This window comes from Podarcis pityusensis (assembly GCF_964106645.2).
Source record: "Podarcis pityusensis genome assembly, chromosome: 8".
Lineage (NCBI taxonomy): Eukaryota > Metazoa > Chordata > Lepidosauria > Squamata > Lacertidae > Podarcis > Podarcis pityusensis.
In genome coordinates, this window is record NC_138033.1 from 39,502,904 (window position 1) to 39,527,920 (window position 25,017).

The 25,017-nt window shown below is 45.2% G+C and overlaps 2 protein-coding genes and 1 long non-coding RNA gene across 4 annotated transcripts in view; 2 read left to right on the top strand and 1 right to left on the bottom strand.

Annotated features, from left to right (window-relative positions):
• Positions 1 to 8,487: 8,487 nt before the first annotated feature.
• On the top strand, positions 8,488 to 11,773 carry LOC308482622. Its single transcript, XR_013989358.1, has 3 exons — positions 8,488 to 8,901; positions 10,251 to 10,385; positions 10,561 to 11,773. It is a non-coding gene; the product is annotated as an uncharacterized lncRNA (long non-coding RNA).
• A 3,957-nt stretch (positions 11,774 to 15,730) lies between these two features.
• Positions 15,731 to 17,976, bottom strand: TMEM30B (transmembrane protein 30B). Its single transcript, XM_081015874.1, has one exon. It carries the CDS (start codon positions 17,808 to 17,810, stop codon positions 16,728 to 16,730), a length of 1,083 nt encoding a protein of 360 aa, XP_080872000.1. The 5' UTR covers positions 17,811 to 17,976; the 3' UTR covers positions 15,731 to 16,727.
• Positions 17,977 to 18,286: 310 nt separating this feature from the next.
• The window catches only part of LOC308482603 (receptor-interacting serine/threonine-protein kinase 2-like), a 28,229-nt gene continuing 21,498 nt past the window's right edge, over positions 18,287 to 25,017 (top strand). Inside the window, exon 1 of one of the 2 annotated variants that reach the window (XM_081015853.1) lies at positions 18,287 to 18,407. The gene's annotated coding sequence lies outside the window, so the exon portion shown is untranslated. Of the gene's footprint in view, positions 18,408 to 22,613; positions 22,816 to 25,017 lie in introns of those variants that run through there. The other variant, XM_081015852.1, reaches the window with a different exon arrangement.

A 25,017-nucleotide genomic window follows, 5' to 3' on the forward strand; every position in this document is an offset into this window, starting at 1 on the left:
GCTGCTCACGGAGACTGTCGGAATGCTGTGATGGGACGATGAGCTGCTTGTGTGTAAAATCCTAGTCCCTCAGAGTTTGGTCAAGTTTGTAAACCTCTGTCTGTAACGGAGCCCCTTAAACATGGCTCCGTCAGTCGCTGGCAGATTCCGACAGTGGTTGCTTTCGGAATCGCTTCCAACATAAAAGCTCCTTAACGGAAACACGTCTTCTGGACTCTCTGCGTGACAGTTTCCGGCGAGGAGTGGGTGTCCCTACAGGAGGTCCTGAAACCTCCCCACTGTTTTCGCTGGAAGTGTCTCTGAGCCATCCCTCCAGCTCCCTTTCCCTCAGCTCAGCTCCTCTCCCCCTACTGGTTCCCTCTTCAGCTGCTGAGTCTCTCCCAACCTGTGTGAGCCCTTTCACTTCCCTTCCTTCCGATGGCAGTTCCCTGACAGGTGAGAAACAAATAAACCTTAGAAGGTCCATGGCTTCTACCCTTGGGGAATATTTATCCTCCAGGGCCAGCTAGTCAATTGTTAACAGAGCCAGGAATAGGGAGGGCTTTAAGGTGAATGCGACAGACCCACCACATCACTCCATCTAAGTTTGTTTAGAATCAAAGAACCATAGAAATGTGGAGTTGGGAGGTGCCCTAAGGATCATCTAATCCAATCCTCTGCATTGCAGGACCTTTTGCTCTGTAGAGATATGCTAAAAGAGAGAGAGGAAACAAACACCCTTATTGGAAATAATGCCTTGTTGAAGTACAAAGATCATGAAAAACTGACCTACACAGCTGCAGTCATTGAGGAAAGCCAGCTTTGGCAAATGCACCATCTTCCTCAGGGCCACAGAAGCAGGTAATGCAGCAAGCCAGGCAAAGAACTTCAGAAGCACCACCAAAGCACCCAGCTAGCTAGGCTATTCAGGGAAAAGGGGGAATACTTGGAAATACTTGCTTGGATCAGAGCATCACAGGGTAGGGAGCTCCTATATAAGCTCACAGAATGAATTGCTCTCACCTAGGGATGGATGACGTTGATTTTCGTTTCTCACAGTTTCTCATTTTTCTGGTATGAAGTTCAGCTTTCCATAATTCTGCTTCAGTTTGTGAAGATTCTTTTTTTTAAAAGCTCTCCATGAAAATTCATCAGCATTTTAGTTTTTCTTCAAATCTATGCATCTTTTGTTGGCAATTACAATAGGCACATTTTTATTTTATTTTTGAAAAGCAATGTATCACAGTATAATATGTCACTGCCTGTTATTTTAACTAATGTATATATTTGTATGCACATTTCACTCTGGTAGACACACTTGTGTACATAATACTTGGCTGGTTGACTGCATTGCAAAATTCGGAGATGTGTGACTTCCGAAAGATGGTTGTGTATTGTTTCAGAAGGCTTCCAAAACATGAGTTCACGGGTTGTTTCAGAAAGTGCTAATTTGGTAGGTTTGCCTTTAAATGTGAACTGAGTTGGGTTTCTCCTCCACCCCTACTTTCATTCTGCCTCTGCTTGACTGACCTGAGGGCATTGACAACAACTCTGCCTCAAGTGAAGCAGAAACATTTTGCTTTTTCATAATAATAAAAAAGGTTTCCTAATCTTGTTATGTCACTGAGTGCTCCACCCTTTTGTACTGTGCCATGATTAGGATTTCAAGGAACTTGGCTTTGCCATGAAAGGAGGCAAGCAAGTTATGTAAGGCATCAGAGTCTGGTTTCTTGGTTAGGGATCACAGAGCAACGCTTGCTCCCATGACAACCATGTAACCAGACACCTAGTGGCAGGGAGCTGGACAAAAGCTTCTTCAGAAATCTTTGGGGTGCGGCTCAAAGATGGAGCTCCGAGGTCAGCTGAGTACATTGATGCACTCCCTTTTGTGTTTTGTTTTCCTAGCAGCAGCATTGATGCTTGCTAAATTCAAAGCATGATAAAGCCTGTATACAGAGAAGAGCCTTTTCTGTCTCAAAATAAGGAAAAGGGGTGGAGGTAAAGAATTCACCGCAACCATTCAAATACTGAGGCAGTAGCATGTCTGGGACCATGCAAGGACTTTCTTTCAATCAGGAAACTGGTCCACCTAGCTCAGTATTGTCTACACTGACTGGCAGTAGGGATTTCAGACTGGAGTTTCTCCCAGCCGTACCTAGAGATGCCGGGAACTGGACCTGGGACCTCCTGTATGCAAAGCTGATACTTTACCACTCAGCTGCTTCCCTAGTAGGCACCAAGTTCAGTCCTCTAACATCTTGCCATCATTTGCGTTGGGACTTGAGAGAATCTGGTCTCAGAAAAAGATGTCAGCAAAAAGAATTCAACCTGTTTGCTTTAAAATACAAGACAAGAACATTTCGTTTCAACTCTCCCATGTGTGTGGCTTTCCATGGTGGCCTTGTTCTCACTGAGGTTGTCGGCTTCTGTCTAAGCTGTACCCCTTTGTGCTAATGGTGAAGGCTCCAATGACTGAACATTGTTCAGTATAATAATAATAATAATAATAATAATAATAATAATAATAATAATAATTCCTAAACAAGGCTGCCTTCAGATGTCTTCTGAAAGTCAGATAGTTGTTTATTTCCTTGACATCTAATGGGAGGGCATCCCACAAGGCGGGCGCCACTACTGAGAAGGCCCTCTGCCTGGTTCCCGGTAACCTCACTTCTCGCAGTGAGGGAAACCCCCAGAAGGCCCTCATTGTTGGACCTCAGTGTCTGGGCAGAACGATGGGGGTGGAGACGCTTCTTCAGGTATACTGGGCCGAGGCCATTTAGGGCTTTAAAGGTCAGCACCAGCACTTTGAATTGTGCTTGGAAATGTACTGGGAGCCAATGTAGGTCTTTCAGGGCCGGTGTTATATAGTCTTGACAGCCACTCCCAGTCGCCAGTCTAGCTGGCGCATTCTGGATTAATTGTAGCTTCCAGGTCACCTTCAAAGGTAGCCCCACATAGAGCGCATTGCAGCAGTCTAAGCGGGAAGAAGAAGAAGAAGAGTTTGGATTTGATATCCCGCCTTTCACTCCCTTTAAGGAGTCTCAAAGCGGCTAACATTCTCCTTTCCCTTCCTCCCCCACAACAAACACTCTGTGAGGTGAGTGGGGCTGAGAGACTTCAAAGAAGTGTGGCTGGCCCAAGGTCACCCAGCAGCTGCATGTGGAGGAGCGGAGACGCGAACCCGGTTTCCCAGATTACGAGACTACCACTCCTAACCACTACACCACACTGGGAGATAACTAGAGCATGCACCACTCTGGCGAGACAGTCTGCGGGCAGGTAGGGTCTCAGCCTGCATACCAAATGGAGCTGATAGACAGCTGCCCTGGACACAGAATTGACCTGCACCTCCATGGACAGCTTTGACTCCAAAATGATTCCCATGCTGCACACCTGGTCCTTCAGGAGCACAGTTACCCCATTCAGGACCAGAGAGTCCCCGACACCAGCCCGCCCCCTGTCCCCAAAAAACAGCGGACTCAGTTTCCCCCAGAGCAAACAACACCCACCTGGTCAGCAGCAAGACTGCCTACATGTTAGCAATGTGCACATCTATATACCTGAACACTAATCAAAGGGCAGGCAGATTAGTCCATTCAGAAAAGGAGGAAGAAAAAGGAAACAAAACTGACAGTCCTTCACTGCCACCCAGTGGTACAAAAAAAATACAGCACAATTTCAAAGAGTTGCTTGCAAACAATAATGGAAGTTAATGGGGTTGTGTTGGCTCATTGAAATGAATGGGCATTACTCACTCAGAGCCATCATTTTCAAAGGGCTTCCTTTGATTTCAGGCTAGTTTCTCTTTGTACCTCATCCACACTGAAGCGATCCTCAAACTGACCAAAGCTGCTTCAGCGCAGAGGGCTTGGTGTCACTTTACAGAAGGTTGGACTGGCCCCCTTGGTGATTGCTAGGCCAATATCTGTGTTCTCTTGCACCCATTGTTTGTTTTGATTTTTCATTATCTAAAGGATAACTGATTCACCGTTTCCTTTCCTCTACAGCTGGTCAGTGTCTTGTCACTGCCTGCCACCCCAGCTAAGGAAGGCACGTGTCAGATAGTTAACTCTTTATCGACAAGTGAAGCACTTATAACAGCTTCCATAGTGCTCTGGATACACACATGCATGCATGCTTCTAGCCTCTAGCCAGCTGTCCACAAGTCTAGGCCCTGCAGAGCAGCTGCAGCAACAGTAGGGCCCTGCCCCTCTTCCAGCTTAGATACCCTCCTCTGACAGGTCACACCCATGACCTGAGACTTCTCCTGCGTGGAAGTCACTGCTGCTCTTCTCTCTTCAAGCTCCTCCTGGTTCTAGGAGACAGCAGGGCAGGAGAAGGTAGGGAGTTGACTGGCCCTTCTCTTGCCTGAATAGCTTCTTCCTTCCTCCACCACATCCCGTGTGGCTTCCTCCATCTCAGTCTGCCCTGACTCTTCCTCCTCCCTCTGGCTTGGCTCCTGCCTTGTGGGTGGCACCAAGCCCCATAAATCACTGGGCCCCTCTCCTGGGTCACACTCCTGGCCCCCTGACACCCCCACATGTCATATTTTTCCATGTATAGGATGCCCACATGTATAAGACACCCCCTACTTTTGGGGACCCCAAATTTAGAAAATGGGCCTATGCACTATCCGTGTATAAGACGCCCCCAGATTTTTAACCTTATTTTAAAGTAAAAAAAAAAAAATACAGTCTTTGGAATGTACTCTTTGGAGCCCTGCCAATATTCCACTAGAGCTGTCTGGCCAGTGTCAAGTACAGGGGGCAATGCACTGTCTCCAAACTGAATGAGCTGCTCCCATGAGGGGTTTTAGCCAGGTAGTGGGGGGACCTGTGGGCCTCCAGACATTACTGGACTCAACTCCCATCAGGCCATGAGGATGGCACATGGTCAGGGATGATGATGGGAGTTGGAGTCCAGCGTCCTGTGGAGGGCTGCATATCATCTGGAGGACCACTGGTGCCCAACTCCTGATCTAAACTAACCTAAAAAGCATCTAGTCTAAACAAAAAAAGACTAGTGTGTAGGGGGAAAAAAGAGGGGAGGCATGCAGGGATGGGGTGAAGTCACAAGAGGGCTCTGCAGCCCAACTGCTGAGGGTCAAGGCAGACTTCAAAGCTAAGCTCACATTATTCTGTTGCTCCAATGATAAGCTGGGCTTCCTGTTTCTGAACCAAGACAAGAAGTATTGGGAACTTCAGCACCACTTGATGCAAGTGGAGTGCTGTGGGCCTGTGCCACAGCTCAGGCAGGTTTTTACTGCTGAGTTTTTACTTTACTGCTAGGTTTTTACTTTACTACAATTCTTCCACCCTGAGAGTATGGCAACAGAAAAGAGAGCGTGCAGAGCTCTGAACAGACAGGCTGCTGCCTGCCATTCAGTGGGGTGAAGAGACCTACTTCAGGTGGCACCACAAGGGATGGAATAGGTGAAGGCAGGAACTAGTGTCTCTCTCTGGTGAAACAAGGGGTCCAAGACTTGGAGCATTTTTAAAAATAGAAGTCAGTCTCTAGCCCTCCTAGAATGAAAGTTATCTAGCAAAATGTCTTTCTAAGTGTGAAATGAGTCACAGACCCTCCAGATACCCCTATTTTCCAGGGATAGTCCCGGATTTACAGAAACCTTCCCAGTTTCTGATTCAATCCAGGAATGTACTGCTTTTCCTTAGGACGTCCCTATTTTCATTGGAGAAATATTGGAGAAATATAAAACTTTTCAGATTGCATCACCTACTCAGTCTTCTTCTCTGTTTAGTGATGTCACTCTCCTAAAATTGTGAATGTTGCTTTGGCTGTTGTTCCTCCACTTGCTTTCAGAGAGACTGAGGGAATTCCCATGGCTGATATGGCTGTAATATGACTGATATGTAAACAATTGTTTAAAACAACTCAGAAATAAGGTGAGTCCTTCCTTTCCTTGGACTGGCACAGTTTTAAGGTGGAGCACCCAGAGCAGTCACACTAGGCGCCACATTGCAGGGGGTGCTAAAACAATGCTGGAGAATGGAGCAGGCGAGGTGGGGAGCTGGATCTTAGTACTACATAGGGCCCCACTGAAATCTGAGAGTCCAAAGTCCACAACTGATCACCAACTGTAACAATGAAGACTTTACATTTGGGTCCTTCCTTGTTATGCTGAGTTAATTTCTTACTTCTTGCCCTCCCTAAATATACTGATCCTGTTATCTATAAAGCAAACCTTACTCCCGTTTCTTGGAGGAGGGAACCTAGGTGGCTTGAAAGGGAATCTGCTTCTCCACTACACAGAGGCATAGGAAGGGGGGAGCGGTGGGGGCGGTCCGCCCCAGGTGTCATGACTGAGGGAGGTGGCAAAATGGCAGGCGCGAGGCGCCCAGCGGCAACAGCTCTTCTGACCCGGCAGCAGAGAGCAGCCCTCCTCAGCAGTGGCAAAATGCAGCGTTGCCGGGTCATGTCTGACTCAGCTGCGGAGAACAAGAGAAGAGTGAGCAGCAGCTTCTCTGCCCCTCTCCTACCCTGAACTGTGGCACATGGGAGGGCACGCCCTGCCCCCCCCCAGGAGCACACACACCCTGGGCAGTGCGGGCATATGCTCTGGCGCTTCCACTACGCACCAACAACTTTACATTTGTGCTTTTCCCCAGGGTGTGTGATGGACAGATACGCCTACTCCTTCAAGGTTTCCAATCACATACACAGCTGAACTGAAAAGCTCTGCTTATCAGATTATGTTTGGATCACCGCCACAAACAACAGCAGAGACTCTAAGACACAGTAGCTGTTCCCACACTGCTACCATGGCTCTCTTCAGCTGGCTGCTGGTTAACTCCTTGCTAATGTATGATTTCTGGAAGAATATCTGTCCAAAATGATTTCCCCACTGGACCACGGCCTCTGCCATTCATTGGAAACTTGCTGCAGATCAATATGCGGAATCCCTTGAAGAGATTCGAAAAGGTAAGGTTCCTTTTTCTCCACCACCACCACCACCACCACCACAGTGATCTAATAAAAGAGCTGATGGAGAACAAAGGAAGGTTGACTACCATTTGCAGGAGTAAGTGCAATTGGAAGAAAGGGCACAGCAGGAGGGTGTGCCTGGAGCTCACTTTTTTGCATGAGACTAAATATTTGCTTTCCACTGGGCACAGGGAAAGTCACTTGGAAGCTATAGCAGGTGGCATTTTACTACCTGCTAAGTTACATATCAATTTGACTCAAGGAAATAACTGAGCATCTGTCTGCAATGAAAGTGTGTACAGTGGTACCTCTGGTTACATACACTTCAGGTTACATACGCTTCAGGTTACATACGCTTTAGGTTACAGACTCCGCTAACCCAGAAATAGTACCTCGGGTTAAGAACTTTGCTTCAGGATGAGAACAGAAATTGCGCAGCAGTGGCGCAGCAGCAGCAGGAGGCCCCAATAGCTAAAGTGGTGCTTCAGGTTAAGAACAGTTTCAGGTTAAGAATGGACCTCCGGAATGAATTAAGTACTTAACCCGAGGTACCACTGTATGTGTTTTGTAAGGTTTTTCTTTTTTCTTTTTTTAATGTATTTTTATTAAATATTTTCTTGGGTTACAAAAGTATGTGCAATGTTTCTCTCTTTTTTTCCTTCAAGTAACATTTTTTACAGATTTTTGACAGAAGATGGGTACAGTTTGTGGGGGAATGGCTTCATGAGCCATGAGGACATATACCAGTTCTAAATAGTCCCATTGTGGGCTGAAGGTTTCCCACCACTGAGACAGTGGAAGGCATATCCCTCTTATCTTTATTTACAATTCAAGGTCATGTTCCTTCCCGTCTTTGGGTTTTTTAAAAAAACAAAACAAAAACACCAACAACACAAAATTACAAGTTTATTCTCAGAAGGATTTGTTGGTTTCACCTCTCTATAGACTTAGGTCATTCTGTAATCAAGAGCTGTGATAAGTATCAGCTGACTCTGACCCTCACCCCCAAAGAACACTCTTTTGTATAACACACCAGCTTGTTAATGCTGGATCTGGATTAGTGATAGGCAGTGGCAAGGGGGAAGTGGCTGTCATAGCTGATGTTTATCATGACATTTCTATCCCACCTTTCTTCCAAGGAGCCCAAGGTGGAATACATGTTTCCACTCAAGGTTATGTTGAGAGATAGTGACTGGGCCCATGGTTGCTTTGTGAGCTTCATGACTGAGTGAGGATTTGAATTCTGGTCTCCAAAGTCCTAGGTTGTTTTGGGTTGGGGTTACCTGATTTTTTGTCTGTGTTTTATCTGAGGGAGGCATTTTAACCTGTATTTTGGGTATTCTGAGAATCACCAGTTCAGTATTTTGGGCATTCTGAGCGTCACCAGCTTTTCTTCCATAAAATGAGTATTTTATGGTACCCACGGCCATTTCTGGCATTACTGAATGTGCTCCCAGGCCTCAAAAAGGTTGGGAACCTTTCGTTAAAGCTACTGATGCCTACAAGGCACGCTGGCTACACACAACCTCAAGGTTCAGCGTCAGTTGGTTATTTAGTACCAGTTTCAGGGAGTGGTGGAAGGATTGCTATCAAGCTTTGCTTGTGGGTTGCAAAAGAACCTGGCTTGCCACTGTGGAAAAGAGGTTGGTGGACTAAGATGAATCTCTGGTCTCCTTCCTGTGTTTTCTTCAAAGATGCTGGAGGAGGAGAACTTAAGTGACTACAACATACACACACATAATGACTATGGGATTTTATTTCTAGTGGTAACTAAGACTGTTGGTCCTCAGAGAAATGCCAAAGGGAAATGGACACTGTCATTGGCAAGGGTGCATGCCTGAAATATGAAGATCGGGAGAACATTCCCAAACCAATACAGTCATCCATGAAATCCAGCGTGTTTCAAGCATAGTGCCCTTGGGAATACCCCAAACACCCATCCAAGACACAGAGGTTTGGGGGTACACAATTCCCAGGGTAAGTTCTGCAACATTTGAATGTGAACCATGTTGGCGTTCCCTGTGCATGCAGATGGCAGGCATTATGAGTTATGTGTAGCTGTTTGATTATTTAAACCATTTATCTAAACACAGAGGTGGCACATCTCATTTTGCCACCTGAGGATATATGGAAAGGTGCTGCCCTGTGTGCCCCCTGCCCCTTGCCACCTCTGCCAAACCTCACTTACTGGGGCCATGCAGCTACAGCTTCTGGCTTCCGGTGAGCTCCCGCAAAGGCCTCTGCAGGCCTCATGCCACCTCCCTGAGACCTGGTAAACAGGACTGCTGTTACATCTCCCTGGAACCTGGAAGCTGCCACAGCTGCTTCTCCTCACTTCTCTGGCTGTGGTGGGTGACACACCTGCAGAGGAATCCCTTGGATTCTGCCGCCTGAGGCACCTCACTCAGTCTGCCTCATGGATGGGATGGCCCTGTTCTAACAGAAAGCAACTGTAGGAGGCTGGGATCCTACACCCAGCAGTGATGGTGGGGAAGGGGCTATTTTTTTCCCTCTCAAGGATCACCGAGTGTGTAGATTCAGACACTTTGCTTATCTACAAGTTCTGGGTAAAAATCAGATCCAATAAAAATATAGCACATCTTCTTGATCTGGTTTTTCACCATGGCAGTCCTGAAAAGCAAAAGATCCATTATTTTTATGGTTTAGGCAACAGAGATAGCTGTGTTCTGCAATTTGGTGGTGGGTGGTGAAAAGAGTCTGCAGTTTCAAGGGGATCCATTCTCTCTCTCTCTCTCTCTCTCTCTCTCTCTCTGTGTGTGTGTGTGTGTGTGTGTGTGTGTGTTTCTTTGCATCTGTTTCTCATTTGCTCCGGCTTCCCTCCTGCACTTTCATTCATTCTGCTTCCAATTTGAGCCTTGAAAAGCACATTAGAGCTGAAAGAAGTAGGAAAGCGTATTGCACTTTGGACTTTATCACTCCCCTCTAGGGACTCAGCCATACAGCTTCACATAAAACATTTTAAGTTTGTTGTAAAATGCAATATACAAATGTGACACTAGATGGCGAGAGTGAGCTATGGCAAATTCAATATATTTTTCAAAACATTTTTTAAATAAGCACTTTCACAACATTTTTAATATGTGTGTGGATTCCACCTATGTATCCTTCAAGAGGAGGAAAGAAAAGTAACTCACCATTTCATTTCCCCTTATCTCATGATGAACAGGGCAAAAAGAGGGGAGCTCAGAGGCTTTGTGGGTGCCAGGGAAAGACCACACAGGCACCATTGCCAACCACAACATTAATGCTTCCTTCTGTAGTTCTCTTGTGTTTCCTGTGTTTCTCTTTTCTTTTTCTTTTTGCAGGGAACCACAGTGCTAACCAATATTGCTTCTGCCCTTAATGATGAGTCTCAGTGGAAGTACCCATTTGAGTTCAACCCCCTCCAACTTCCTGAACAAAAAAGGAGAGTTTATAAAACAGGAAGCCTTTCTCAGTAGGTAAATTATTTCTGTCTTTCTAACTTCTAATCACTTCAGCAATGGCAGAAAAATGTGTCCCAACGATCACATAATTCACCTATGGGACACCCTGTACCTGCATCTATGAAAGACCTAGAACATGTTTATTTACAGGATTTTCACATTGTCCGTTAACAATAAATCGCTCCCACAGGAGGCAGTGATATCCATCAACTTGACTGGCTTCAAAAGAGGATTAGACAAATTCATGGAGGCGAGAGGTATGAATGACTGCTAGCCATAATGGCTATGCTCTCCCTTCACTGCTGGAGGCAGCAATGCTTCTGAATACCAGTTGCTGAAAAACACAGGTGGGAAGAGAAGAAGAAGAAGAGTTTGGATTTGATATCCCACTTTATCAGTACCCGAAGGAGTCTCAAAGCGGCTAACATTCTCCTTTCTCTTCCTCCCCCATAACAAACACTCTGTGACGTGAGTGAGGTGAGGCTGAGAGACTTCAGAGAAGTGTGACTAGCCCAAGGTCACCCAGCAGCTGCATGTGGAGGAGCGGAGACGCGAACCCGGTTTGCCAGATTACGAGTCTACCGCTCTTAACCACTACACCACACTGGTTTAGTGCTCTTGTGCTCATTTCCTGCTTGTGGGTTTACCACAGGCATCTGGCTGACCACTGTAAGAACAGGATGCTGGACTAGATGGGACACTGACCTAATCCAGCAGGCTCTTCTTATTGTTCTTCAGTTATCTGGGCAATGTATATTTGAACATGTGCACACACACCCCATAAAAACGTAAAAATACACTATGAACGGGGGGGACCCCACTTCAAGGAAAACAATGTTATGTTTTTATTGTACACCACATATACTACAGTATTAAATGGGATATAAATTATTAAAATAAAATAAAAAATTGAATCAAGTATGCAATAGAGGAAACAGAATGTCTGAGGACTAAAAAGTGGACAAGCATGAGTTTTCATTTCTTCAGGGGAATGAACGTGTCAGTTGGCACATGGCAGCCAAACAAAACTGCACTCCCAAGCCAGTCCTGTTTTGTTTTTGTTGCTTGTTTATTTGTGCTATATTTTTCCACATGCACCAAGGTTTGACAAGGCTTCCAAGGTGGCTCACAAAAAATACAAAATAAAGAATTATTTTAAAATACTACAATTGATATCACAATTAAATCAAAATTCTTTCCATTTATTTCTTATTCACTTGTAGATTTATGAAGTGCTTCATAACCCAAAGTCCTCAAAATGGTTGATAATTTGATAAAAATAAGATAAAAAGATAAAAGGTTAGTTTCAGTAAAACTGAAATTAAAAGCAATAAAACCAATTCCACAATTGTGCAAACAATATTCCATAAAATGAGTGGGTCACACTTCAGTAACAGTCTTCTTATTTATTTATTTTTTAAATTCCTTCCAGTAGCACCTTAGAGACCAACTAAGTTTGTTATTAGTATGAGCTTTTGTGTGCATCCACATGAAAGCTCATACCAATAACAAACTTAGTTGGTCTCTAAGGTGCTACTGGAAGGGGAAAAAAGGTATTTTGTTTTGACTACGGCAGACCAACACGGCTACCTACCTGCAACTTAAATAAAAAATGTATTCAGTAACTGCCTAAATATGCTAGGCACTTGTCTAATTTCAGTTGGTAAATGGTTCCAGGAGGATGGGTCTGCAACACTAAAAATCTTGTTTCTAGTACAAACTACGTAAGTATCCATCCGGGGCATATGGTATTCTCCACAGTGCCCCATCTGAGCAGTGCAGTTGCCAGGCAGGGATATATGGGGGGGGGGGGGAGTGGCCCTTTAGGTAACCTGGTCCCAAGTTATTTAGGGATTTAAATTCTAAATTCTAAATTATTCCTTATAAGCAAGGGTCATCACAGTTCAGAATCGCAACATAAGCAGAGTAGATGGAAACACTAAATTAAAAAGTGCAAATAAAAATAGGTGACAAGGGATGATCGGGGTGCTGTAGCAACCGATTTCCTCCATCATTAGAGGGTTGGGCTAGAATGAACTTTGTGTCTCTTTCCAATTCTGGGATTCCACTCCAGAAGATGGGCAGAGCAGAATGCATTAATTTCTCAGAACAGAATCTACATCACAAGTTTTCCATAAGAGCTTTGCTTGTCCTCACTTCCTTTCTCTAGAACAGGGTTTCTTAACCCTGACTGCACCATTGAAACTTCTATTGCCCTGCCCAATGACTTGGGATTTAGAGTGAAGTCATGCTATCTGGAGTGGCCGTAGCCTCAGTTTGAGAATTTAGGTTTGGACAAATTTTATTTGGAAAATACTTAATATTAATAAAGCTCATATAATTTCAATACTGTTCTCATGAGTCTGAGGTTCCCCCCCCAAAAAAAAAACAAAAAAACCCCACACAAATGCATATATAAGCCTGTATCTGGCATTTTTATGCAAAGGCTATTCTGACTTTTGGATTATATTCTGCTCCCTTGCACACAAAAAGGGATAGGCTATGTAGGAGCAAGTACATCTCATGATACTATACCTCATTTTCTTTGACTCTGAGTAATGTTTATCCATGTGACATAGTTCTTCCATTTCAAGCTGTGGTTGTGAAAGTCTCCTGCCACATGTTGCAAGTATTTCTTAAGAAAAAAACACCGCAAAAAGCAGAAAAGTCCCTTGGCTGATTTGCATTAGAAAAAAGGGAAATGCCCAGAGTTTTTATAAAACATACATGCTGCTTACATTCTTTCCACAGGACATATAGAGCAGTTCACTCTACTATCACCTCTATGGAAATGATTAACTTCTGGATACTGCACTTTGCTAAGGAATATATTTATTGCATAACTGAAGAAAAGAGGGGGAGTACTTGAGTGTGAAAAGAGACTTCCCAATCTGCATTTTATTTGTAAGCCAGGTGGGGTGAGGCTTTTGTTTCCTATAAAAATACAAAGGAACGAGAATGTACATAAGTTATCTAATGGATCAGCAATTATCAGGCAAAAGGGTTTTTTTTAGGAGCAGGGGGGGAATTCCCAAGTTGCATGAACAACGGTCTTCTGCTCTGTCCAGAGTAGGTGACAGCATGGGTTTTTTCCAGTAGAGGGGTGGGCAAAACTTTTATCATTCACCCACTCCATTTTGCAGCTGATCATGACCAAAGATTTTTTTATTTCAGTATGATTCAGTTTATTTTATTTTTATTTATGGAAAAGAAAATAATTACAAACTGAACATCCCCCCTCCTTTCCCCAACCCAAAGGCAAAGTTTAGATGTAAACAATAATAGTAAAGTTAATGCAAGCACTGAACTGCATAGAACCTGAAAGCTGCTAGTACGGTATCAATAGGTAGGAGACTGTTAACACAATCATATATTATGGAATGCAGCAGATGCATTCTGTTCTGGAGATACTTCATTTGTGTGCTGTATGAATGGCCACCTGTCTGCCATGAGGGAATCAAGTGTTTTGCCCTCTAGCCAAGTTTTGCCTCAGTTTTTCAGAGTGCTATGTCCCAAATTATGTTATACCATTTTTGTGTATTTAAACCCTTTGCTTCTTTCCAATTTCTAGCTTTCCATATTCTTGCTGTCATTAATAAGTAACCAATGAAATGAGTTATCCAAGCAGGGTAGACCTGGATACAAAGGGTTGCAGCCAACTAAGTCCTACTCAGAGTAGACCTAAATTAGCCATGTCTATTAGTTTCAGTGTGTCTGCTCTGAGTAGGATTAGTGCACAACAACACTCTCCCCACTTGGGAGAGAAACTAGAATTCGGAGAGAGACTGACTTCAAGACTGGAAGTAGAACAGAGGTGGAAAACCTCAGACACAACAGCTAAATATGGCCTTCCAAACCTCTATTTGGCTCTCAGAACTCTCTGCAGGCCACATGCCTCTCCCTCCACACTCCATTCATGCCTTGCTGCACATCTTCCATGAGTGGTTTTGCTTGGCTGGAATGGGTCTCCTCTGCTTTTCTGAATGGAGGGCAATATGGTGTGGGTGGGTGGGTGGGTGGGTGTGCAGAAATTGGCGTACTATGCAAAGGTAACATTTATATTCATTGCTTACTTTTGGCTCAGGCTGGCTTGTTAACAATAATATGTGATGTAGCTTTCAGGTGTATGATAACCGTTGTGGCTGTATTGGCAGCTACTGTTACATCTTAACCTTCTGGTTAACGAAGTCTGATGAAGGCATTCAAGCAACATCAGCATTCAAAACTATTTTAGACATGTTTTGCAACAGGGAATTTCATTACTGCCAGCAGTTTCTGAGCTCTGGGTGCAGTACTATGCCTAAGATTTCAGATTAAAACTGCCACTGCTGGAAGGAAAGGAGGACCTTTTTCTGCCTCCCCATTTCCAGCTATTCTCTGGCTGGAGAAGGAACCCTCATAAGAATATTGGGGGGGGGGGGCAGGGGAAGTAGGGCTTTGTTTTTTGCAGTCTTTACATGAGGATTAGACCATGTGAAAAATGAACATAAGATTTTAGCTGCAGTTCATTCATTTTCAGCTTTGTATTCTTGTTATAAAAAGTGTGCCTATTACAATCCCATCTACTTGAAGTTAAAAAAGGAACAGACCTGGAAATTTTGATCACGAGTCTCCTGTACCATGTCCATTTCAGCCACTTGAGAACCAGTTAAAACCATGAACCTCTTTAAAAGACTGAATACATGAGGTCAGGCTCACTGGCTACCTCTTTTGGTCATGGCGGCTGGAAAACAGTGCCAAAACTTGCCAACAACCTATGGTTGGTTCTCCACCACTGCTGCCATTTCTCCTGGGTGATGGAAGAAGTAAGCCTTTTGTGGATGCCAGCAAATTGGATTTCTTGCATACCTCACACATGTAAAGTTTTCTTTTCACTCTACATGCTGGAGGATGCACAACTACAACCAAAGCTTTTGAGTTCCCCCTTGGCAGAAGGGCACATTTCACATCGTCCATGCCTAGGGCTGTCCAGATGCTATTTCCACTCTTTCTACAAATTGGGCAAGATCAGGAAGGGTCCTTGTGCTTGGATGCTTCATTTCCATCCTCCTCCTATGCATCACACTATATGCTGAAGGTCACACCCAAACTGGGATGTCCCACAATCATTTTATCACTGGATATGCCTTCCACATACAGCCTGGGGTGTGGGGTGGGAACAAGTGAACTCAAGTGTATCTCCAAGCAACGTGATTTCTTATCCATTCATATGTCACTGAAAACCAAGCAATCTTTCAGTGTTCTGTCACTCTAGCAACCAAGTCCTCCTCCTGATTACATTTTGCTTAGCTGCAGTGAAATAAGTAGGACTTACTGCTAGGTGAGTGAGTTTTATTGAAATGGAATGACACTAAAATATGTTTCAGTTCTCAGTCATTCAGATTTATTCAACCTTCTATGGAATGAGAATTTAAAAATGTAATTAGTTACCAAAAATCATGATAGAAAAGATATTTCCAGTCAGTTCTCTGCAAGCAAAACAGAACACTAGAAAATCAGCATAGATGGATTTCCTGTGCATGCTACTTTATATTCTTTTTCCTCCCAGTAGCATGCTTGCCATCAATCTCAACTGGCATGTCTTCATAAGTGAATGAGAAGGCTAAAGTAACTGATACCTTAAAACCCAAGGCATCCAAAGATGGTTGAATCCCAACAAAGAATTTAAAATGCATTATTAAGCAAGTGCAGCTGGCTCATAGTCAACACAATAAAGTATGAAGAATGCTGTAAACTCCACCAGTGAACACACTTTGTGTATCACTGCATGTAGAATCCCCCAGGTGCATCACTTCTGAAGTTTGCCAGACAGCATATCCACAGACGACTGCTGTAAAATAAGACACACAAATGTATGATACTACATTCAAGTCATTCCAGTAGGACTCTCAGCCTGGGAACAATTCTGCTGGAGAACAAATCAAAGTGCTGAAGTATGTTCTCAGTATTAAAACTTTGGCACGGTACCCCTTTTCAAAGGACATCTCTTCTCAGTATTCTGAAAACAGGCCATGTTTCATAAGCACTAAACAAGAGGAGAGTCTCCTGTACCCTTAATTAAACATGGATTTCCCTGGGGGCATCTCTGTCGTGAATAAAGAAAACCATGCAGTGGTTGGCTATCCTTGGCAGATATACCCCACATGTCTGAATTATAGTGACTGAAGATGGCAGCACACACATTCTACACACAATTAGAGGCATCTATTTGATTCTCAACTACTCTGAAGATGAGGCGTCTTTTTAAAAAAAGAAAGGCTACAAACTAAGTTCAATTCTAATACCAGAAATAATCTGGCCAGCAAACTTTCTGCAGCAGTCCTCCCCTAAACCTGTTGACTGTCGGAGTCTGCTCCATTAATCTTCCTCATTTTGGTGCCGATATTTCAAATGCACAACTAGCATGACAATGCCAGTGAGGATGCAGGCCGAACCACAAACGAGATAAGCAATGCCCAAGAAAGGATTCTTTCCCCCCATCCAGGAAAGTGTGCTGAAAATGACCTTCTTGCCACCATTGAAAGAGAGGACAGGGTAATTGTAGGTGACATTGAGCTGGTACGTGCCACGGGGCAACCCCACTGAGAAATTCCCCTGGCGGATGCGGGCGTACAGCTTGCGGAAGGTGGGCAGGGCGGCGATGCGCATCCACACAATAAAGTCCTCATTGACAAAGCCCGTGTTGTTTGGGCCCGTGTTGTTGCCCAAGTCGTAGACTGGGTAGGGCCAGTTGGGAGGCTTGGTGGTGTTCTTGAAGGCCAGAGCCAGGCTCCCATTGACCAATTCGGGGTTCCGGAACTTGACGTTGGTGTCGGTCCACCAGGAGATGCCTCTCTTGTCCAGGGGCACAGAGACCATGGAGCCATTACGAAGCACTTGGTAGAGGGCGAAGGTGTCATTGAAGAGGCTGTTGGCGATGTTCCCGCAGGGTGCGATGGGAAGCTTGTGGTTCTTTTGGTAAGGCTGGCACTCTGTGACGGGGTTGGTCAGCGCCCAGGAGTCCCCACTGAGCTGCGCGTTGTCGCGGGAAATGCTGTAGCGCCGGTTGTTTTGGTAGTAGTTGGAGAGCTGGTAGTAGAGGCAGACGGGCGCAGGGTAATCCATGGGCAGCTCAAAGCGCAGCACGCAGGTGCAAGGTGCATGGCGGGTGGGGCTGCTGGTGACGTTGGCGCAGCGAGAGCAACTGGAGCCTGGCGCGCCGGTGTAGTCGACCTCCAGCTCGTGGATGTCCTCCGAGGAGAAGTGGAGCCCCAAGCCCAGGGCCAAGAAGGCCGCGCCCAAGCAGAAGAAGAGCGGCAGCACCGTGCCGGCCGACAGCAGAGGCTGCCAGGCCGGGAGTCGCTGCTGAGTGAAGGCCGTGTTGTCCGGCTTGTTTTGCGCCGTCGAGCCGCCGTCCGCCGGGGCGTGGCCGCCGCTCACGTCGTACGAGCCCGAGGCCATGCGGTCGTCGGGGTGGTCGACCTCAGCAGAAGCGGCAGGCAGGCTCGGCGGGAGCCTGACCTGCTTGTGAGGGGAGTAATTGCGCGCCAGTCTCTCCCGCGGCCACCCGGCGATGGGCTGGCAGGGAGGAACGCGCGCTCGGCCCTTCGCCGGCCAGTCAGTCCGTCTCTTCCGCTAGTCCAGGCAGCAGCGGGTGGCCTCGGTCTGCCTGCGACACCGCCCCGCAGGTGAGCGGGGCCACGCCCCCAGGGACGCACAGGTGAGGGGGGCGCGCGACCGCGCGTACTCCGAGCTACCACCCAAACGCCTTTGCGCGTGCCCTTGCTAAAGCGCGCGAGACGGCCCTTCAGCCTACCCAAGCCCAGGTAGCGGGGCTTGGTGGACCCCGGGTTCCGTTCCCGCGCTTTTCTCTTCTTCTCAAGCTCCGCCCCGGGCCAAGGGAGAGACGTCGCGCGGGCGCCTTCTTACGCACCTGTGGTGATCTGGCCCGCTGGAAAGTCTGGGCGGGGCGGCAGGTACTGCTTCTCCAGCCCAACCCTGCCAACTTCCACCTTCCTGGCCCCGCCCCGTCGGGACTGAGGTGCTGACGCTGCTCAGGTAAGAAGGCGCGCTTTCGGCTGCGCTCCTGCACCTTGTTGAGTCTCAGAAGGCATGGCGGCCACGCGCGGTCCGTCCCCGCCCCCGCCCCCCCCCCCGCGAAGAGGAATATTTATATTTATTTTGAAGAATTTCATTTTAAGGAGAGCATATTGATATTTTGAATAAACGAACACTTAAAATAGCTCACACCTAAGCTAAAAAGGTGTGAGCTAAAAAGCTTCTGAATATACTTTCCATATGTTTATAAACCACCTTTCTTCATCATGAAACCTAAGTTGGCATACATATGCTTTACAGACACTGACCAGACCCAAACCTGCTTAGGTTTACCCAAATGGTGACTTCACCTGCCTTCAGACCAGCCAGTAGAGGGACCTGTGGCCTTCTTCATGCAAGGTTGACACCCAAAGAGAAATGCTGCCTGTAGCAGACAGAAGGCAGTATTCCCATGTTGCCACCCACAAAGCTTTTTGCCATGACTGAATCTGCTTGGTGAGTAAGTTGCTGCTACTGAGCGTTATTCATTTCTAAAGCATTGCTTTTGCAATATAGGAAGCAGTCTCAAGTCAAACCATCGACCCATCTCGTTCCATATTATCAGTGTCAAGGATGAGCAGACTTCAGACTTATTGGATCTTCTTGGGGGTATTTCTACTAGAACTCAAATTCTGCTAACCAGAGCCATGTGCAAAAGACACAAAAAGAATGAAAGAACAGTGTGCCTTTGAGTCTCAGGATTGCTTTTCGGTACTAGAACTGAATTTAGCTCACAGTACTTTTACACAAAAGTCTACTCTTGGTTTCTCATGTCAGCAACCTGATTCAGGTGGAGAAAAGTTGTTTTGTTGTTGCTATCATTTAGCAATTGCAATCCCTTGCCAATCTCCTGCAAAGCAGCCAGAGATCAGCCAGTAGGTTTCAGCCAGGAGCTCTTTCTCAGCCTTGCATGGAGATACAGTGGTACCTCGGGTTAAGAGCTTAATTCATTCTGGAGGTCCGTTCTTAACCTGAATCTGTTCTTAACTTGAGGTACCACTTTAGCTAATGGGGCCTCCCACTGCTGCCACGCGATTTCTGTTCTCATCCTGAAGCAAAGTTCTTAACCTGAGGTACTATTTCTGGGTTAGCAGAGTCTGTAACCTGAAGCGTCTGTAACCCAAGGTACCACTGTACTCGGGTTAGGATGTGGGGCCCTTTGCAGACACAGATGCAAAGCACACACTCTACCGCTGAGCAACATCTTCACTGTTTACCCTTGTCTACCCAGCCAGTTGGATATGTGAGTCTTGCAGGGTTCTCTCTCCCTCTCTCTCCCAAAGTTGGTGTCATGTGTAAATTTTGCTACAGATGGAGAAGCCATGTCTCACAAAGAAAACAGAATATTTAGGGTTGGGTCTGTTGTCATGTTTCCTGTTGCTGATCTTTAAAAACTTCCTCTTTGAGTTAATGCCCTTGGAAACTTTGCAACAGAATAGGTTATATGCAGTTTTGCTTGGGTGAGTTGAGAGTTCAGTAAACAGAAAGCTAGATTCCTGTTTTTAACTCTTGTCAGGGAATTACCTTTTTAAAAGAATGAAATGGAGAACTCGTGTCACTGTAACTTTTGTATGAACTTACAGAATCACTTCAAAAACCCATTGTGTGAATGGAGAACAGTTTGCTGGAATTGGCTTGTGTTACTTGACCCGTTCCTACACCCTTTATGCCCAGATAGAACAGAAAGTTTTCAGTCCTGTACAGTATGTGCCTGTTTGGAAATGCCACCTTAGCTTGGAATAACTCACATTGAAGCCAGTGAGGTGTAGTGGTTAGTGTGTTAGACTAGGACCTGGCAGACCAGGGTTCAAATCCCCATTCAGCCATTAAGCTCACTGGGTGACTTTGAGCCTTGGGCCTGTTCGTTTCTCAGCCTAACCTACCTCAAAGGTAGGAAGAAAAAATGGAAGCAGGTGAACCATGTGCAGCCATGTGATTCCTGTAGAGGGCAGCATTCCTACAACAAAAGTTCTGGTCTTGTTTGTAGTGAGGAGCTGTTGTGGCAGTGGTGGACTTCGGGCTCTCAAATTTCAGCACGCCCTGTGTGACACTAAAATCCATCTCTTGTGCTCTATTCTACAGCATTGTTTTCACATACCCTGCAGGGTAGCACCCAGTGTTACCACACTAGTCGTACCACCCTAAAACCACTTCTGGTTGCAGGAGGGCTAGCAGCATTTCCCCTCCTTGCTTTTCATTTTAAAGTGGTGTGCCTTTTGCTTTTCTATAAAAGTGAAGGAAGAATATCACTCCAGACTACATCATGCCAGTTCTAAATTCCAGGAGCATTAGATCATTTTGAGTTAATTACCACAGGAGGTGAATGAAAGGTCACTAAACAATGAAATCATTTGGGGCTTTTCCTATCAACAGATTGCTTGCAAGCATAATTACAAAATTGCATTGTTTCCTCAGAAGAATGTGCATTTACACAGGGAAAGGCTGTAGCACCATAGCTATATGGTTTATAGAATTTCCTACAGAATCTGCAAGGTCTAGTGGTTATTCTCAAGCAAATGCATTTAGCATCAGGACAGCAGAAGCAAGCTCCATTCTATTCTTGTAGTCATGAAGGTACTAAGTGAGCCATCATGGTGTAACGGTTAGAGTGTGGGCCTGGGGCCTAGGACCTAGGAGAAATGGGGTTAAAATCCCCATTCAGCTGTGAAGCTCACTGTGTGGCCTTGGGCCCAGTCACTTTCTCTCAGCCTAACCTATCTCATAGGGTTACTGTGAGGGTAAAAGTGTAGGTTATTAGCCAATATTAGTCCTGTTCAGAGAAGACCCATGGAAGTTGATGGACTTGACTAACTTAAAATACATTGATTTCAATGGCAAGTCCATCAACTTCCATTGGTCTTCTCTGACAATGGAGGAGTGCGACTTTGTGGGAGAAGTCAAACTGTTGGAAGGTTGCAGCATGGTTGTAGAGGCAAATATGAGAGAGACATGTTTTATTGCAGGCAGATGAAGGCATCCATTTGTGCTGCTTTAGATGCACCATGGCATTTCAAATCTAGGGTGTATAGGGCCAGGTTTGAAAGTCCAGTCACTGTGCCTGAGCTCGGGTTGTTATCAGAGAATTCACTAGTTCTTTCTCCATTTTCTCTCTTCTTTTCACTTCCTGCAGTCAGTAAATAAGAATATTCTCTCATTCATGTTATCTGCTATATACCCTACATACCATTTGCTCTTTCCTTTGGGTTTAAAAAAAAAAAAGTTTTTTCTATATTCTAAAATTAGACAGTTAAATTTAATAGTGGTTTTGGGAAAGTCCCTTTCATCATTGTCACTTGCTCTGTCAAGAGCTGAAAGTGATACTTACTTGCCTTGGGCAGTTTAGCATTGCCTGGAAAGCACCCTAGAACCACCACTTCACTTTGGGTCAGTTTAAAAACATAAGCAGAGTATAGCAGGATCAGACTTAAGGTCCAGACATGATAGAGGTGTGTATACTTATGCACAGTGTGGGGAAAATAGAGTCTCTCATAATGATGGAAGCTGGGATCATCCAGGGAACCTCAGTGTTGGAAGATTCAGAAGAAACAAAAGGAAGTCCTTGGTGCAAGTCTCCCTTCTTTCTCCACCCTTTTAACCTCCAAACCCAGAGCCTCTGGCGATCATTACTAACAGGCAGAGATACAAGTCAAAAACATTACAGTACTCTGAACTGGCCCCAGCAAGAACACAAAAACTGATAGCCAGTGCTGACAACCTCTTTTTAATATGCTAGCATTTTAGGCATGTAATCTTAATGTTGCTAAATAATGGCATGAAATTGGAACTGTGGAAGGTGTTCCTAGCGTGTTGATTAAGGCTATATAGGATGATGTGTACTAAGGCAGGGCTGGGGAATCTCAAGCCCAGGAGCCAAATGCAGCCCTTAATGCCTCCCTGTCCAGACCCCTTGTCTCTCCATAGCCCCACCACCTTTGTCATTCCTGCTCTACCCCAGGTGTGGGGAATCTTTGGTCCTCCAGGTGTCTCTGAGCTACAACTCTCATGTAGTTGCACACTTCTCTCTCCTTCTCTCTCTGTTTCTGTCTCTGTGTGTGTGTGTGTGTAATCTCCGACTTTTGCAGGGCTGGGATGTAGTCATTCCCATTGCTCCACCCACTTTTTCTTCTAGCACTGCCCGCCACTGGCATGCAGCCCCCATGAAGAATGTGACCTACAAATTGAAAAGGGCTCGTTCCAGAATTGTGAGCTGTCAAAGAAGCTGGTGAACCACTACTGTGTCTTCATTTTCCCTTATGAGAGTATCACAGCTCTTGCATTTATAGAAACCAGGGAAAGGTCTGGGAGTCCTAGTGCTTCTCATGAATCACCAGTGCTTCTTAAATCATCAAAGACTTCATCCTGGAACTAGGTAGGTCTGGCACTTGATGTTCTGAGGGTGTGGACGTTAACAAAGGTTTGTGGATGTTAATGAGGGGGTGTGGACATTAATGAGGCCCGTGTTCTTCCGAGGAGATGGGAAGTATGTGTTTCCACATCTAGATGACTTTGAATATAAATATTCTGCATATTTTGACTAAACGCAGCAATGGACAGGCTTTGCTTGGTAATGTTAATAAAGTGCTTCAGGGTGGTCAAAGTATGCTATCTGTATTACCATGCTGTTGTCTGTACAGCAGCACTGTAAGCTTGGCTGATGTTGTTATTCCTGTTTTGCAGATGGGGGGCTAAGGTTGAGGGAGAGTGACTTGCCTAAGAGAGTTTATAGTAGAGGTGAAATATGAACTGGGAATGTTCTGATTCATAACTGCATCATTAGGCTACAGTAGCATAGCGTTTGTTTTTTGAATTTATATAGTGCCCTTCTGTGAACGCTTGTAAAAAGCTTTGAAGTTTGTGAGCTCATAGTTTGTGAGCTCTTAATGGATACAATGCAAAAGGAGAAAGGGATGGGGAGGGAAGAGGAAAACACACAAATCCAAGTTCATGTGAGTCTGCCATATATGCATCACAGCATTGCAAGGACTCTCTGGGGTCTTTCATTGAAATCCTCTGGCAAGCAATTATGGGAATTAATCTTGTGACCTTCCACATGCAGAGCCTATACTTTGCCATTGAGTTTCATAATGACTAAGTGGAAGGGCCACTGCAAAAAGTCCACACTGGGATGGGAGGAGCCTATCCCACTAAACCAGCACAGGGGGCTTCACTGTCTTGCTTCTCCCTCTGATGGAGCCAGGTGGAATGGATGCTGATGGAGGCAGTTCTGGGAGGGTAGGTGCTAAAAAGGTAGTCCTGCCAAGTCAGCCACGAGGCACCACTGTTTTACTTCTCCTTCTTGATTTACATTCAGAGGGCTCAGTCCTTGAACTAAACATGATTGCATGGGTGCAAAGCTTTTTTTTTTTTTTTTTTTTTTTTTTTGCATAAAGCATTCACAAGGGGCAGCTCAAATGGGCAGGAGCTGAACTTGGTTCATATTTCGCTACTGCATAGTATCAGATCAGACTGCAGATTGTGATGCATGTAAATGAATGGTGCTCCATATTAATCACACACTACTATGCATGCAAAAGCTAACATGTCATGGAAGAAACCATAGGCAAGGCTTCTGAACAATACACTTGGCCAGCCTGGTGTCCTCCAGATGCTTTGAACTACAACTCCCATTGGCCCCTGACCAATGAAGCTGTGGGCACCATGTTGGAGGAGGCTGCTGTTGGCTGCAGTACACCTAAATGCATGAGCTCACAGCTGCTGATGGGAAGCATACCTGTGAATAGGTGAAGGTGGCAGCCCTTCCAGGCCTGAACAGCTCATTGTCACTTTAATTGCTTGGTGCATCATTTCATGCTCATCTTCTCTGTGCAGAGGCAAATAACAAAGATCAACAAGGCACTGTAGCATAGGTCTGTCCTCAGTCTCTGTCAGATCCAGACAAATGAAGGTGCTGCCCAACCTGAATAACCAGAATGACACAGAAAGAGTTCACCAGAACACCTTCCTAGCATTCCCACAGGCTTTCTGAACAGTGATGTGCAATGGCTGTGGTATTTGGTGGCCTACATGCTGCTTATTTGCAATGTTTTGCCACCTGATACTCTGACTCATTTATTTCTTACTCAGAAATACATTGCTCATCCACAATATTATCCTTTCTGAATGTTGTTGATGGGACCAACTCAATTAATCTATACCCCACACTGGCATTTGCATAACATTTTCTTTCACTGAAACTCATACCTATTGATATTTTTTTTTCCAAATCTGGGCACCTTTTTAAAAAGTATATTTTCTTCAAACTTTCAAGAGTCAACCCACAAAAGGCTGAATCCTGTATTAAAGATGTAACACTTGACAGTTGGGGTTTTTTTTAAAGGAATTGCAATGCGTTGCTGTTTGGTTTCTGGTGTCCTGGCCAGATCCCATGTTGAGATATAATATTTTGTTACATTTCTGTTCTTCAGTCACGATGCTGTTCTTCAGTCAGTCAAGCCATTTTGCACACAGCAGGCTTGTATTTAACAACTCACCTGGTAGTTGACAATGAATTCAATGCAGGAGAGTGAATGGGTTGGTGGAGGAGAGATAGATCATAGGAATGTAGGAAGCT

What these genes read in the sequence shown, in the direction of transcription:
- TMEM30B (XM_081015874.1), bottom strand. Translation starts at nt 17,810, where the DNA reads ATGGCCTCGGGCTCGTACGACGTGAGCGGCGGCCACGCCCCGGCGGAC.